Below are 16,524 nucleotides of genomic sequence, written 5' to 3'. Positions count from 1 at the left end.
ACGGGTTGAATCTATCATACCAAGGTCCTTTCAACTGCATATGACCCAACCTAGTTAGCCTCTACTTGTTGAAATCGCCCTTCCCCTTTCCCATCTTTGCTTGTCGAGAATATTCTGAAGGATTGCGATTTGTTTGTCCACGAACCTCATTCCTGCCACAGACGAACACAAGTTGCGAACTCTTCTAATGGGTCACCCTGGCGCTTACTTGATGGTTATTAACTTGTTGTTGCTAAGTGGATAAAGATATCTCGTCTTTCTGGGACAAGTCTCGAGCCATTTTGATTACCCTCATTTGTTCACATTTTCAGATCTATAACGACATAATTTTACGAGTTCTCTTTCCCGGGACAGCAAATAGAAGTTCCCATCACAGCTTTAGAGAAAGTAGAGGAAAGTGTTGAGGTAATGTGTTCAAAACGTTGTACATCGGTAGCTCTAAAACGTTTTGGCCCAAAGAATTCGTTGTCGCAGACTATGGACATGAATGTCTTTTTGTCTTCTTAAGTACGGCTTCCTGTGCAAAGCCACAATACACGTTCGGCTTCCCTTGCTAAATGACTCGCGAAAACACTGTCTTCAGGCCAACAAAAGGCGACAAATTTATCCAGATTTGCCCTACACCGCATCAACAAAGAGACACCATTACGTCATCTACAGCGGTGGCCGGCAGACTTCGGTGTGTGGTCCATCGGTTCGACTGGGGGAGGACGAGTGAGCTGAGTGCCGCTCTCGAGGAAAATTACCCTCAAATGAAATTTAATTGCTGATCGCTTTATTACGTCTCATCATCCGCTTTGGCTGCCTCTAGATGTGGCAGAACGACCAGGAGAATTGGCAATGCCAGTCGCCGGGTTTTCTCTCTCTTCAAATGCTCAAGAGGCCTAAACTGCCAGGAAAAGCCATCGCCCACTGGACAAGAGGGGCTTTGGAATTTCGAACAAACAAAGAGATTTGACTTCTTTCGCTTTACAAACTAATAGGGGTGAGTAATGAAGAGAACCTAGGGATTGACGAGGTTGAGTAAGCCCCTTGTGCTGGTTCCTTTAGGAATCTGTGAACCCCTCGTGTGCTTGCACTGAAAGAGAATAAGTTACCAACTCAGGTCCAAATCTGCTCTCAAGTGTCATCAAAGACGCCTGAATGCCACGATGAATAGATGGGACTAAAGAGCTGGGATGACAGGAGAATGCACTCATTAATATTTACAAGGAAGGTACAATGGGCATCGAGTAGGAGTTCTCTTACCAAGCCTCCAGAGCTACAAGTAACAACTTCATTATCTCCATTCAGGCTTCGCACAGCACTTACTGCTAACTAAACTTCGAGGAAGGTGGGACTTACCGGACTGAACTCTTCATCTATCCGGTGAACTTAGGAGCTGGTCGGTCGATGATCTGAACAAATGAGTGCCTTCAAATTCACTAGTCCTGGGTGTATGTATTCACAGCTTCAGTGTTCCCGACCATTGAGCATAACATGCTTTCTATGCAAAATAGTTGTCTATTTACCAAAAACGCCAATATGAGGGTTGCATATGCGATTCAGGGTGAAATAAAAAAGAACATAACAAAACGATCCAGGCCAGTGGTTCTAGGCCAGGCACACACAAATTGAATCACCTCCGCCGAGAAAGACAGGGGTTGTCGAATATAGCAATTGAACAGATATTCGTTCATCATGCACATGCTTTTTCCGTTTTGAATTATGTACACTGCGTACTTCTTCGGCAAAGTAGGGAGATTAACGATATCGTGGGTTGCAGTATACCCTCACTAACATGTCGTCGAGCACGTTATAAATAACATCTTTTCCTCTACTGTCTCTGTGTCTATTTACACTACTTATACCAGGGGCTGCAGAAAGCGGAAATAAACAAACATGCAGGAACGGTGGGGGAACTGTTTGGTGGTATGTGTGCTACACCGTCATGTTTGGCGGTACAACCAGGTCCCAAATCAAAGAGGCGATCGATGGATAGTCAATATTTGAGAGAGTGTGTGTGAGAGAAGAGAGGCCTCTGTGTAGACGGGAGGAGAAGTTTGGTGAGAATATAGCGGGGTGATGGAGATCACATCCGGTCGAAATTCTTTCATTCTTTGGGTCTCGAATGGGAGCCGCCAGCCCGTACTCCCTTCTCAATAAACTTCGAAAGCTTTTCCGTACATTGACAGGTATCCTACCCTCACATCTCAGTCCTCCAATGCTCTCATACCAAGTCCCGCAACCACATACAGCCTACATGAACCATGAGTAATCAAACTTGCAAGCAAACGCACAAGCATTGCGACAACAAAACTGATGACTAGATTTCGTTGGATACCTATACATACTTGTGATGCCATTACAGCATGTTCCAGCTCATTAACACTCTAAAATAATTTCAGCAGACAGTAATTGGAAAATAATCACAACGCCTTTACTTGTCTACATACATGGGATGGAGTCACAAGTACAAGTATAATGGTCGTATCAACACGGGAATGTAAACATGCGAACAGTACGATTATCATTTTGGAAGAATACTCACACATACATGCACGTACTTGGACACAAAAATGCGCTGCAATTAAAGCGAACGCATCTGTGCTGTAAGAAAAAAAAATGACTCCACAAAATATCTAGGTACGTGTGATGGCATATTGGCGTGTCATTTTGCCCAAGCTCATTTCACACATTCACAACGTTCAGACCTGGTTATTCAGATTGGACACATATCCTTTCACAAACAGAATAAACACGGCTTAAGTTTGTGCCCAGCAAGTGGCATTGAGTCACTTGATATTATTCTGTTCGATTTTTCCATGATCATAATTATCATTGACAGTTTTATTGCCAAATGCCTTGAATATAACGAGCTGCTAATAGCATGGCCAAGCTAGGCTGTACTTATTTGGATGGTGTTGTGGACATCAGTCAACTTCAAGCCAAGTTGCCAATGCAATCATTTGCTTTTTTAGATGGTATAGATTTTGAAACGCTATCTCTTATTATTTGAGTTAGTGCCTGGGGAGCGCGTTCTGCAAGAAAACTTTTCAGAGGCAGAAGATATTGCACCATTTGGAAAAATAATCATCAACATAGAAAGGATATTTATTTTGATGCAGATTGGTAGTGATTGATGAGGTGTTCACATTACGTAGACTGCAGGAATTCCACCTGATGTTAAGGAATAAAACAAAAAATCCAGTCTGAGCAATAAGCACGGGAAAATTCGAATCTTCCTATTTTAACTGGGGTCACCTCTGCCACAAGTCCCCTCCCCCCCCCCCACACACACAAATAGATAAATAAATGAAATTTAAAAAAAAAATCTTTTGCCACGCCGTTTCGCTTTGTCGGTTGGCACAACAATTTCTGCAAATGCGGTATGCACCCAATTTTCTGCAACAATGACAAGGCTTTGGCAAAACTATTCTAGAAATGTGTGGGATCGTTCGTTCGTGAATTCTCTTTATCCCGGACTCGTCTTCGTGAAGGAGGAAAATAATATGATCATTGAGTTGAGACAGAAGTGGCAGCTCTAGTCGTGATGACAACGCCTAACCAACATGCATAATATAGGCAAAAATTCCATTTAAAGTGAACGCACGGTATATCCACAGGTGGAATATAATGAAACAGGTGTAATGACATCGTCACTGGAACTCACTAGCGGATTAACGGATTTTAGGGATTACACCTTACTACCAAAATGTATCTTTCTCCTAAAATATTGTTATTGCAAATGTTCTTTACTGCAATTAACCTTTAAACATCTGCTGCACTACTTTTGGAAGTATGTTCTGAGAAGCATGATCTGGCACACAGGCAAAACGAGTGTGTTTGTACATACCTCGTCAGACATGTCAGACATAAACATGTCTGTTATCAAGTATCAAGTCATATCACATCGGTGCACGTTGTGGATAAGCAAGCAAGAATCCAGTGACAAAAATGACAAGTCATTATGCATGTTGCACATTTTGGAAGTCCTGCTGTAGACATACTATGGTTGAAGAGGGCCGAAACGGTTCTTTAACCCTACAAATCGTGATAATAAAGACCGTGTCTACCCCTCTCATACTCTTCGTCTATTCATCGGCACATGTTATCTTTACAAAGTTGCGATTCACAGTAGCTTTTTGTCAACAATGCCGACTCGCTCTGTCGTACGATGGAGCGCGCCGGCAAACACGCAGCGAGACTATGGAAATTGTGCGCCTTTGTTGGTGATTTGCAACCGCCGTACTTTTTTTATTGTCCCTCAGTCCTTTTATCCCACTGCCATTGCTTTAATATGATGCCTTTTCAGAGCAACCCAAATTCGACCCATGAGCCCCTGTCTATACCGCAGTCCTCATCGTCCCCACTTGCTCACCAAGCCGCCGGCATGACCTATCCCAATGGGTTGGTTGTTGTTGTTGTTTTTTTTGGTCTTTTTAATATGAGATTCTTTTATTCATCTCTTCCAACAGATGTTATAAGTTTGTTTTGATATAAATATATACTATACATATCAGACAATCATACATATGTGTAGAAGCCAGAATACTGCTGAACCAAAGGTCACATCATGAGAAACGATAAATTAACCCCCCCCCCCCAAAAAAAAAAAAAAAATCTGACCAGTGTAAACGCCCACATCACAGTGCATTGTCTTCCACCAATATGTTTACTTCATAGAACTCCAATGCATATTCTGCACACATTCTTTGGCAAACATGATTTCTCAGTCAAACAGACAATTTACCCGACTAGACAGTGCCTTTAGACGAATTCAATTAAGATAGATTTATTTTTGTGGTTGTTGTTGTATGAAAGCGATGTACGGGGCAGTCCGAGTGATTCGAGCAGCATAGTTTACCTGCATGAAAGACAATCACGTCTACTACTTGTGAAGTACTGCCCCCCCCCCCCCCCCTTTTAGCGGGGATGCAGGTACGTACGCAGGGTTTACTTGTCTTTTTACATTTGATGCAGATTGTGTTTACATCAAGACGAACTGCACATCGACTTTGTAACCTCGTGCTAACCTCGGGCCGAAATGAAAAATCATGTTAACTGCAAAGTCTCGGCCTACAGCTAGCTCTTAAATTGGTGAAAATGAATGGGAGTGATTGAAGAGACGTTGGAGAGTGGAGGGGCGCGCTTCAAGTCGTAACAACACGGCCAGGAAGCTGCGCGCAATCTCGGAGACGTCAGGTTGATGTGTTTGAGAATGTTAAAGGTAGACGCCATGAACTTGCAAGGCATCATGGGAAAAGAAAAGGTGGATGGGGTGTTAACATAAGAGCAAAACTTTGACGCGAGCATGGCTGCAAGGACCACGGTATCAGGACTGCTGCTATTGACATTCAATGGAAACAGGCAGTGTCAGTGAAAGATTTAAGCCTTGTGTTGGTAGTGATCATAGTCGCGGCATTTGCAAATGGTATTCTAAACAATATTTTGATGATGAAAATCATCACGTGCAAGATGTCATCTAGCGAAAGAAATTAGAAGCGTTCGTGAAAAGAGCACCGTCTTAATAAGTTTCTTGTAACATGAAACATGAGGGAGAAGTCCAGAATACGAATTTGCCATGGAAAGAACAACCAATCAGCTATTAGAACTGCACCCGCTGCTATGGTGGACGCGATAATCAAATATGCAGTTTGGATCCCACTTCACATGCATGGACATTGCGAGTTGCATACTGCTCTGTAAAATAAGAGCCTGGGCTTGGGGTGTCTATAGACTCTATCATTGATAATCGAAAAAAAAAATGAGGCAATATCTTTGGTTAAAAGAAGTCTCTATCTGATCCGCACTTATTGGCATTACAAAGTAGTGTTTGTTTGTTTATTTGTTTGTTTGTAAAGTGTCATCATTCTGTGGCGATAAAGTCACGAACTACGAATAAAATCAGAAGGTTTACGACGTGCGAAGCGGCTGGAATGGGAAGAAAGCATACTTTAACTTTTATAAACAAATGAAAGAGGACAGTAATGGGCCTTCTCCTTAAAAGAATAAAAAAAATAGACAACGGTAACAAATCTCTGAAAGCTTTTAATTGGTATCATCATGGACAAAATGCTTGGCGGAGGAGGACTGTTTGACAGGCGCGCATTCACGAATCCATTAGCGACTGGAAAATGACCTCTAAACGGAGAGGTCGGCCCTTTAATGTCGCAAGATTAGAGGTACCCCATTTAGAGAAAAATACCTTGCTTTTCTGCGCAGCTATTACTACTTGTTTGTGACAGAAAAATACGAAATGAGTGATCGCTTTCTACTCGGCAGGTGCTGTTAAGTGGTAAAAATAGATGAATAGGAATTCGATATTTTTCTCGTGTCGAAGGTGATAAAGGGCATGTTTTTTTGGAAAAGCTAATTCACAAGCCGTGCTGAAGGAAAGAAAAGATCCCTCGCTGTGATATCTGTGTACTATAGCGCACATCACCAGTAGCGATAGGGATGAACTAACTAACTAAACAGTGTATGGCCCTACAGCATACTTTGCCCCAATATAAGAGCACTACATTTGTTTTGTGTGCTCACTGTTTGTTTACCTATGTGTTTGTTTGTTTATTCTCGTCTTCTAGAATCATTTTCGTGTTGACGTTCGGGTGAAAAACAATAATAATGTCTTTCTTAAAACCATAATTGCCACGTGCTTACAGCCATGTAGTGGTTAATATTTTGAGTACTATCGTCCACATTAAGTGAAACAAACTGAACAATTGATAACAGAGTCAAACGAACGTACATGACAGAAAGTCATTGCCTATGACTGTCGATATTGTTGAAGGGCGGATAAAGTCATTATACATGTCAATGCATGTTGGTAAATGATTAATCTTATTACAAATCATAATTTTGAAGAAAAACAATCATCAGTTTCTTGAATAGCAGAGACACAATGAAATTCTCTTAAAAAACGGTATTGTATGATTATTTTGTTTAATAAATCGATCATTCGGGCAAACAGACCACTTTCATAATACATTAGACTCCTCTGCATATTACGTAACAATGAGTATCCATGGCAACCCAAAAGCATGGCGGAGGCTTGTCCAACCACAGCAACGAATTAAGGAATTTACATTCTGATTGATTAACTCAAGAACAATTCAGTGACATGTGAGAGTTTTGGAACAGCTATAATGGCGAGGTTGCTATGGCGAAGCATGCAAATGCAGTTGGATACAAAATGAAAATCGAGTATTTGCGCAGGTTCTCAAGGATATAGATTTTCCAAGCCTTGTGCGGTATAGCAGACAGCATAGATACGACAAACCTCACTCAACTACTTTTGTCCTCGAAAAGATCCTTAATTTCTACACTACTGACCCTTCAGCAAAATGAAAACAACAACAAATAAAAGTGACAGTAGTAGCAGAACGTGTGAATGCGTATGGGGCTCCATGCAAAGCAATACGATAAAAGGGAATACTGGTAATGTTGAAGGCTAATGTTCTTCTCTGTGATATTGAGGCATCATAAAAAAGGCTATTCGCACGCTTTATAGAGAAAGTGTTCCGCTAGTGAAGGCTGCACGAAAGAGAGCGACCATGATCTCTACGCAGACTGACCATGCACAGCCTAGCTATGCATCGACTGCAGTGCCGGGGAAGTGCAATTACAAATCCTGACGACCTTCCGACAAATTTTCAACATCAATTAACCAATTTATGTCTACTGCAGCCAAGGTAGAACACTTGAGAGTTAATCCAGGTTATGCGAAAAGTAAGCTCCTTGGACCGGAAGGCTGCCAGGGGAGGGGTAGGGAGTCGCGCAAACAACAGCTACAACATAATTATACAACACGGCAGTCCCCGACCTTGTGACTGAGTGCGAGTCACACCCATCGGCGTAGACAACTATTAGGCGCCCCTTGAGAGTAGGCTAGCGGGACGAGCGAAATTAGGTCGCATCTATCCGCGTCGAACATCCCGAGAAGAAAAATCAAATCCACCCACTTGATGCGTTTAAAAGATAACAATAAAAAAGAACCATCCTTGGAGGAGAGTCTAGACTGATACGCATTTAGGAGAAACCCAGCTCAGATTCAAGTTTCTTGGCAAATGCCCGCTTCTTCCGTTCCTGGCTGGTGACAGTTAATGCAGCGAGTTTTTGCCCCCTTCTCCTTCCTATAGCTGCGAAGCGTTAGCAGGGTGGCTATGTCATGAAGATACCACATTAGTTTACACACGCCTGTTAAAGCGACATGTTACCCCCTCCTCAAACAAGAATTGGATAATTAAGGAGCAGCATGATCGGACATTATTTACAAAGTTTCACAGGTATTCACAATTTCAGTGATATTACATGGTCGCAATAATAAATATGCAAATTAGAAGAACTGGTAATAATGTCACCGCTTAACAAGTGTCCCCCTATTCCCTCGAACAAATTGTAATCTTATTTCCATTTCAATCCAAGGGAGGTTGGATCCATCGCACCAACTTATAGAGGAGATGTTATAACATAATATAGCGTTGACGACTTTCAAATAGAAGATGATTTATTCACCAAATTATTGCCCACAATGAATTTCAATTTTTAGATGTGTGTGTGCGTATGTGTATATCATACACTCTTAAAAATGGAAGAGTTATGAGGCGATGACATCAGTTTCTAAAGTGCATATCTTGTTACAACTAATGTTACCAAACTTACATAATGTCTAGGATACTTTAGGTTCGATTTACATATAGAGCTGCCCATGCAAATGGATTGATTTTATTCGATTCATTAAAGTCAGCTCCTCATAAGAAATTATACCTTGTGAGAATGTAATTCCTTCATATTACGTAGTGATAAAATAACGCTATGACAATTAGAATGATAATGATAATAACAATAATTATATCAACAGATTCTGATATATATATATATATATATATATATATATATATATATATATACATATAATAGCTCATTTCTAATCAGTGGAAGTGACATGCTTCACAAACAGAAAGAAACAACCGACCAAAAAATGATATTTATAATTTCACTTGGATTTTAACCGTGTGAATAATCATCTTCTTATATTTTGATGTTCTAAAGCTAGGATCACCATTCGAATCATACACGGGCTAAGATTCATTTGTAGGGATGCCCAAATAAGATTTTTAATGGCATAATAGCGGAATTCAAGTTCAGCTCGGTCGCGAGAGGCGAATAGCCTATTCACTGCGTCCCATCAATGGGGTTTTATCATTGCGAATTCGACACTCGACCAAAGGACTGAATACTGTAACAAACAGTCACAATAACTTCGACGCCATACCAGAAAAATATGTTGTCAAAACACACAGCGGGAACAGCAGGGGGTATAGTCGTGGTGTAACATCGATTGAATTTCTGTAAATATAGCAAGATGTTTTCCAAACTTTTGGAAATCTACAGCGTTTTTGCAAGTACACATTTATTTTCTGTCGGGTGAGTAATACAACTGCACCTCATTTAGTTTTGCAGCGGCATGCACAATGTCCAGTGGTAAAAGCTGTCGTATATTTTGCGAGTAAAAAGAGAACAATTTAGGCTTGTGTTCTAGAATATTGGGAGAACTGCTTTAACTTCATTTGACTATCGATATCTTTTAGGGTCCAGAATGAACAAAAAAAAAACCCACCTAATATTTGTCTCTTTCGGCGAGATGTTATACGGTTAAAAGAGATCAACTTAGGAAATTTATGCAGGCAGCTCAGAAACTGCAAACAAATCAGATGAAATAAGGTGACAACAATTCATCGTCTAAAGTTAATAAAGTTTGATGATCCTCTGTCGAGAGAATAACATTCCTCGTAAACGGTATGAACAAAGAAACATGAGGGGAAGTTATCGACGTTGGGAGGAAAAATATTGAAAGGTCGAAGAGATATCAACATTTGGAGGAAAACATATTGAAAGGTCGACGTTCATCACATAATAGTTTGGAGTATATATAGTGGGATGGGATTTTTTAGCGCGTGTGGGCTCCCAGCTACGAACAAACCTGCCAACATTTCAAGCCGCCAATCATTGAAACTTCACATGCACTTCCACATTGCGTCGTAAACTCACTTCAACTGCGCCAGTGGGCTCAAAAACACGGAAGGGCACTAATTAAGTCTTCATTAGCCGGGCATTCCCAAGACGCAACCGTACACACGCGATTCCTGGGCCAGATCCGAAGGTGGCTCGATCTGGGCGAGCAAGGAGGAGGGGGCATTTACCCGGGACAGACAAAGATTGAAGGAGATTGCTTCGAACTGAGAAGGGTGGAGTTATGGAATAGGGGTATAGCCTGCTTTCCATAATGTTAGCTGCTATTCCTGCATCTCATGACCGATGTTCATCTAGCGTGTCGAATTAATAAACAAACAATCATTTCGAGAAAAAACAACAAACAAACAAACAAACATATCAATCAAAAAAACAAACTAACAAACGTATTCGCACAACAGAGCCGCCTGGAGATGCTTGATAAGATTTTCCAATCTCATACGTACCCCAACGGAGCTAACGAGTTTTGCAAGCCTAATCGAGAAGTATAGATGTCAACGCCTGGAGGCTAGACTAACAACGTGAATGACAGTGATAGTGGCTGGGGCCTAGATTAAAGGTGCACTCTGTCAGATATTTCCAGTTTATTCGCTTGTTTGCACATTTTCATTTCTCAATGTGCGCAACTGAACAAAGAGAAATCGTTAATAGAGAATTGTAACTACAAGAGAAACCAAGGTGATGATAAAAAACACACGACTTCAGGAACACTTTAATTTCATTTTTTTTTAGTATCAAGGTTGTGAGATTGGGATAAAAAGGAATAAGGTGGGGGTATATGAAGGAGATGATCAGAGAACACGCTGTGGAGAATGTCGTCAATGATACACATCGATTTTAGGCTGGGGGTCAATGCCCTGCCAAAGATGCAGATACAATCGAGCACGTCACAAACGAGATGCAACCCAATATTTGACGCTGCCGCTTCAGCGCCACCACTTTCCCCTTTCGCGGTTTTCTTGGGTTTTATTTCGTCATACCGAGTGCTCAAAATTTTCATTCATTTCCTGCTGCAGAGAGAGAGCATCGCAATTCGTTCACTACCACGTGTGTCCCCCTCCCCCATTTCTTCGCACCCCCACCTTTCCTCCATGTTTAGTGCACCATTGGTTGGGTAATTGCTGAAACCCCCGAGCCACTGAGGCAAAACACGACGCTTCGATTACAGGATTAGTCTAGGCTGAAACAAGTCAAGATTCTCCACATTTTGAAGCAATACATGTCAAGTTTATGAAGCAAATTCTGCGAATCCCTGGTTCTGATCCAGAAATATATCATGTAAACCATTCACAGACGTATTCTGCAGGTGGTGCTGCCGACTTCTCAGAGATCTTAACCATCGTTGCGGAACGTTGTTGGAGTCCTCATCAAAATTAGTTCAACGTGTCTGCAAAAAGTGACTCAGCAAGTAGACATCAGAGCACTTAAATAATAAACACATAATAATGCTTAAACTTTCGGCAGATTCATCTCTCGCCGACTGGAGAGAAATTCAAATCATATGAAGTGAACTTGTAGGAAACTTTCATTCCAAGTCGTTAAACCCAGGAGGCAAAGCTACCTCCTCCAAATGCGCTGTCTTGGTAATTAGGAGCGTTAAGATAGTCCTCACTACTACACAATCTTATTTCTACATCGAATATATTCTGGGCGTGAGGCTGACAAATTTGAGGGGTATATTTTTGGATACCCTTAGAGAAGAAATCATCACCATACATCACTAGTACTCTGCAACATCCCGTCTCATTCGAATTTTTAAAATCAAATGATTAAACCCTTCAAAGCCACAATCAAGAATGTCTCGTTCAAAACCGATTAAAGTTTAAGACAGCGATCTAGAGGGATTTTACGCTAGCTGATGGAATAAAACAGGTCTTACCGTTGGCACAACGTAAATTCGACACTTTCACACTTCTTATGATAGGTGAACAAGGCAATTACCTTCAGGACAATAGAGAAAGAGCAACCAAAGTGTGCAAAGAAAAAAAGCCAGGGATCTCTAGCCGCTTTGAGGGAACTTGCTGACAGACAAATGGCGACACGTTGCCTCGCGTATCCACCGACTGTTCAGGTATTCGCCTCATCCACCCCATCGCTCTCCAAGCCTTCGTTGAGGGGGGCACACTAATACCCAGTTCAATTCACAACATTTCATAAGGCAGTCACGTAAGGCAACTCCTAGCTTGCCCGTCACCCCTCGTGCCATCGTCAACCATGAGAAAAACAACAACATCAACATCATCATCGAATAGCAAAGAATATCCATAGAAGAAGAGACATTATTGCAAGTGTGTGTGGAAAGGTGGGTGACAAAATTTCACCTCCGGCGATTTGTGACATATTTCTCCTTCCCCCAGTCAGACTATCCTGACTCACGATTAAAGTTAACTCCTCACAAAAAGAAATCGACATTATGTTCACCGTGTATAATTCCCATAGAGACGCATTATTGATTATAGCGTCAAACAACGTTCAGTGTGAAATGAAGCAAATTTGACAGAATAAGTTCGTAAATCTCCCAAAGAAACCAAATCGAGCAAAAGATAAAAACACACCCAACTCCTACTTCCTACATATCAATCCCTCGTTAAATCTCACTGAAAAGAAAAATGTTCCCATTAGCTGAATTCAAAAAAGTCATCTTTAGATCTGGGTTTTAAGAGTTGCTCTGCACGGTATAGTCATAGGGGTGATTATTCTTTTCAACAACTTTGTCTTCAGACTGTCAGACAAAACAGAGCTTGGCATTAAAAGTTGAGTGATGACGTGTTTCAAATGCGAATTTTACTATGACAGCATGGTGAAGTTATCAATCAATTGGTCTATGCTTTTGAGATTTCATATTGGCAAGTCAATTCCTTCTTCTTTTTGTTGTATGGTTGTGTGCATTTTTCCTCAGCGGGAATAAAGGTCTCAACTGCAATGACAAGCTGTCTCTTGGGAAGATACGACTTCCTTCTTCATGATTTGTCTTGCATTTTGTTAAGTAAATATGATAAATGATTTTAAAAATCTATATATATGTACATATCTTGGTATATTTGCCTAAATGAGCATCTTGGTACCTCTCATTTAAAGTGCACATTGTAGCAACCGAGACAGAAACTACTGTGCATCGTTTCCCTTGAGCTGTGGAGCGACTTACAATGTCTGTTATATTCAGCACACCAATTATGATTACTTAAACAGCGCCCCTTGTGGGTGCATTTCCTCAAGTGGAAAGTAATGTGAAATGGCTGTAAGATTAAACACTGTGTGGAATACGAGCCAGTTATCGCCTTGATATTTTCAGGATGAGGTAAACCGAGCTTTTGAACCTTTACACATAATTAAAACATTGAATTTTTCTTTATCAAAAAGAAGATGACAAACTATCTTCTGCTACGATTGGCAGGTCACTGGTGTTAGATTTTAACCTTCAGTGTTTATAACTACCCCTCTAAACATGCTAAAACTAAAAGAAGAAATGTTAGAGGTCTATAGGCGGGATGGATTTGGTAAAAGTCACTTTCCTAAACCACAGCTAACTATTGGTTGTCAAATTAATATTCTTTATCTTTAATGATTTTCTGTAATTCTCGTATAATTTAGTACGACAAAGGCAACAGTGTCTGCAACAAGACCAGCCTCTGTACAGGTGTGAAGCCCTATAATGCCACCACGACGTGAAAGAAAGCGTCTGTTTGAAGAGGAGGTGAAATGCTGCCCCAAGAGTTTGAATCACAGACCGGGCGTTCCTGCCACTTCTCCTCGAAAAAAAAAAAAGTCTTCTCGTATGGCCTGAAGTCGTGAAACATGCTGTCCTGATTTCATGGCTAAGTGCAATGTAATGTGGCCAAAACTCATGAAGGGATAAAAAAAGAACAACTCTCAGCTACCTTTATATAAGGTGCCCAGATCATTTGTCGCTCGAGAGTGCGTACTATTCATTAGATCACTAATGAGAACCAATGGTTGTCTGCGGGGACGATAAATTGAAGCTAAACGCAATAAAAATTTACAAGTGAAGACTGGAACTCACCATATGGGTCTTCGGGACCGGCTTTTGCTTCTATATTCCGACCTGGTATTCTGACATAAGATCCACTGTTTCTGCTGAATAATAGACGGATCCTGTTGGTCCCGGAGTATTCCGTGTCCGAAATTGACGAAGGGGGCATGGCTGCTTGCATAGATTTCTGCAGGAAAGAAGAAAGAGGAATGCAAGGGTTATTGTGGTTACTCGATTGTTAATTGGCAAAGAGCGTAGATAATTACAATTAAGTGTGACGGGTATGATTTGTGTGACAATAACTGATGGAAAAAATACTCATCGTACATTTGAAAAAGGATTTCAGACTATTATTCATCTGCAATGCAATATACATTTTACGACTGACATTCAAATTTTGGTACGACAGTCCCATGCACTTTGCAATAATGTTAAATTGATACAGAAATTATACACCAAAAAGCAATGCGACACAGAATAACATGTCATGGAAAGTTGTGCAAGTGTGTATAGTCATTGCATTAATTTGATAATCGATATGTCCCTTGACAGTGGTTAATCCAGTTAGCTTCTAATCACTACAAACGTGTTTGGATGAAGCACATGATGTAATATCGGCTGAATAAACAGACAATAATTGTTCGTGAGAGCAATACCCGGCGAGAACCCCGCCTCCCATCAATAATGCTTTCAATTGACGTAATTTGCACTCCGTCAACTGATGCTGTTGTCTTGGCAACGCCAAATGAACACCGGAGGACGGCTGTCGTAAAATGGATCGGAAACACGACGGGTTCTTGTACAAGGTTACTTTTGGCACAGAGGTATTTGTCTGTGCGCGTGTGGGTCCATCCTCCTTTCCCCCTGAAAATCCGTCTTCTCACATCTTGCTAACCGCTCTTGTGTGCTTAACGTTATATAATGGAAGAACTTTCTTTCCCCGGGGGTATTTCGTTTATACAAGAGATCTCGCTGCCGAAAGCAAATCAAAATAGGTTGCCGAGCTCTTGACTGGACTAATCAACATCCCAACTACATGGGTAAACATCTTCTCCCGTGAGGCAGGCGCAAATACACCGACAACCCACTGAATAGTTCACATCGGAAATTAAGTCGACAGACACTCATTCATATGAAGCGAGGCGCGGGGGAAAGTTTAACGGGGGCTAAGGGGAGATAGTCCCCATAACAGATATGGGGAGACAAGTGCACGTTTCTAAAACCGATTACAGACAGACAGACAGACATACAGACAGACAGAGAAAGAGACAGGGAGAGAGACTGAGGGAGAGAGAGGAGAAAAAAGTGGGGAGAGTGCAAACGAAAGGCGAAACGACGCAAGGGGAAAATGGATAAGGCAGAGGTTGAGAAAGGACATCTCCTAAACTGACATTGAGCAACATCATCAATGATAAAGAAAAGAGTACTCTCTTGCAATTTGTATGTATTTCATGAGTACTCTCGTGAAACTTAATTAATTACAGCCTGAAGTCTGAAATCAGAACTGAATGAGACAGCTAATGATCCTTTTAACATCATAATCACTGCTTGTTAACGTGTTGCTCGTTCAGTAGAGCAATGGCTACTGCAAAACAAGCATGCGAGGAAAAGGAACAAATACGATTTTTTTTCTTTCCTTTTCTGAAGATACAAGACTCACTCCTAACGCATGAATAGTTGTGTCTCAATGGAAGCACTAGTCTGGTCATTCATCGTTGGTTGAGGTGAAACGCATCAAGAGCCAGTTAAGCGGCTTCTATCAATTACTAGACTGTCCCATAGAAAAGCAAAGCACAAGTATTATACCTCGAATATCTCGCCTGAGAAAATTACCTCGCTATATTGCCATTCTTGGCTGGGTCTGTTACAAACAGCGCTGTGAAAGTGAAGGGCATGTCGGATGATTGGGGGGGGGGGGGAGCCGAACCAGGGAGGTATCACACACCTTCATACGATTTCGGTCTATTCGAACGCTGTGCAGGGACAGCAATGCATCATGGGATAGGAGCATCAGTGGTGGGAGTGGAATGGTGTGACTCGTGTGCCAGCCACGTTTCGACCTACCGGTTACCACGCGAGTGCCGAAGCTTATCTCGTGAGTCGGTTCCCACTAGGGGAATCACCGCTCTCAAGTCTGTAATCGTTCCCAAATCCCCCCGCCCCTCTCGGAGATCTGATCGGCTGTCATCTATCTCTGCTCTCCCCGGGTGTCACGGTCCGTGAGGGACCAGTTAGGACCAGTGCTCCACTGCGGCGGGGTTTAGCAACCCGAGAGGGATGCCCCACTTTGGATGAAGCAGAGAAGCACGAGAGGCGAAGGATGGAGATAGAGAAGGGGGAGAGGAAGAGGAAAGAAAGAGAGTTGGAGAGAGAGAGATAGGGAGAGACTAGAGAAGAAGAGTATCGCAAACATCACAGGCATTCATCGGGTTGGCATCCCGAGAGAATATCTAACAACACTGCGAATCACATCACAGCTGATGTTAGAGCAACAGCCAGCTTAATGTAGCCGCCTATAC

The 16,524-nt window shown here is 41.7% G+C and overlaps 1 protein-coding gene across 3 annotated transcripts in view; it reads right to left on the bottom strand.

Moving 5' to 3' along the window:
* LOC139739863 (fibroblast growth factor 8b-like) overlaps positions 1–16,524 on the bottom strand; it is a 72,384-nt gene that overhangs the window by 21,619 nt on the left and 34,241 nt on the right. For all 3 annotated transcript variants that reach the window (XM_071650467.1, XM_071650466.1, XM_071650465.1), the window contains exon 3: positions 14,036–14,192. In XM_071650467.1, coding sequence (XP_071506568.1) covers positions 14,036–14,192 — 157 coding nt within the window. The remainder of the gene's footprint in view (positions 1–14,035; positions 14,193–16,524) is intronic.

Source organism: Diadema antillarum, unplaced genomic scaffold, assembly GCF_040938485.1.
Source record: "Diadema antillarum isolate AM-2024a unplaced genomic scaffold, OU_Dant_1.0 seq00000821_RagTag, whole genome shotgun sequence".
In the NCBI taxonomy this organism is placed as follows: domain Eukaryota; kingdom Metazoa; phylum Echinodermata; class Echinoidea; order Diadematoida; family Diadematidae; genus Diadema; species Diadema antillarum.
The sequence above is the reverse complement of the archived record's forward strand: the minus strand, read 5'-3'. Positions and strand labels throughout refer to the sequence as shown.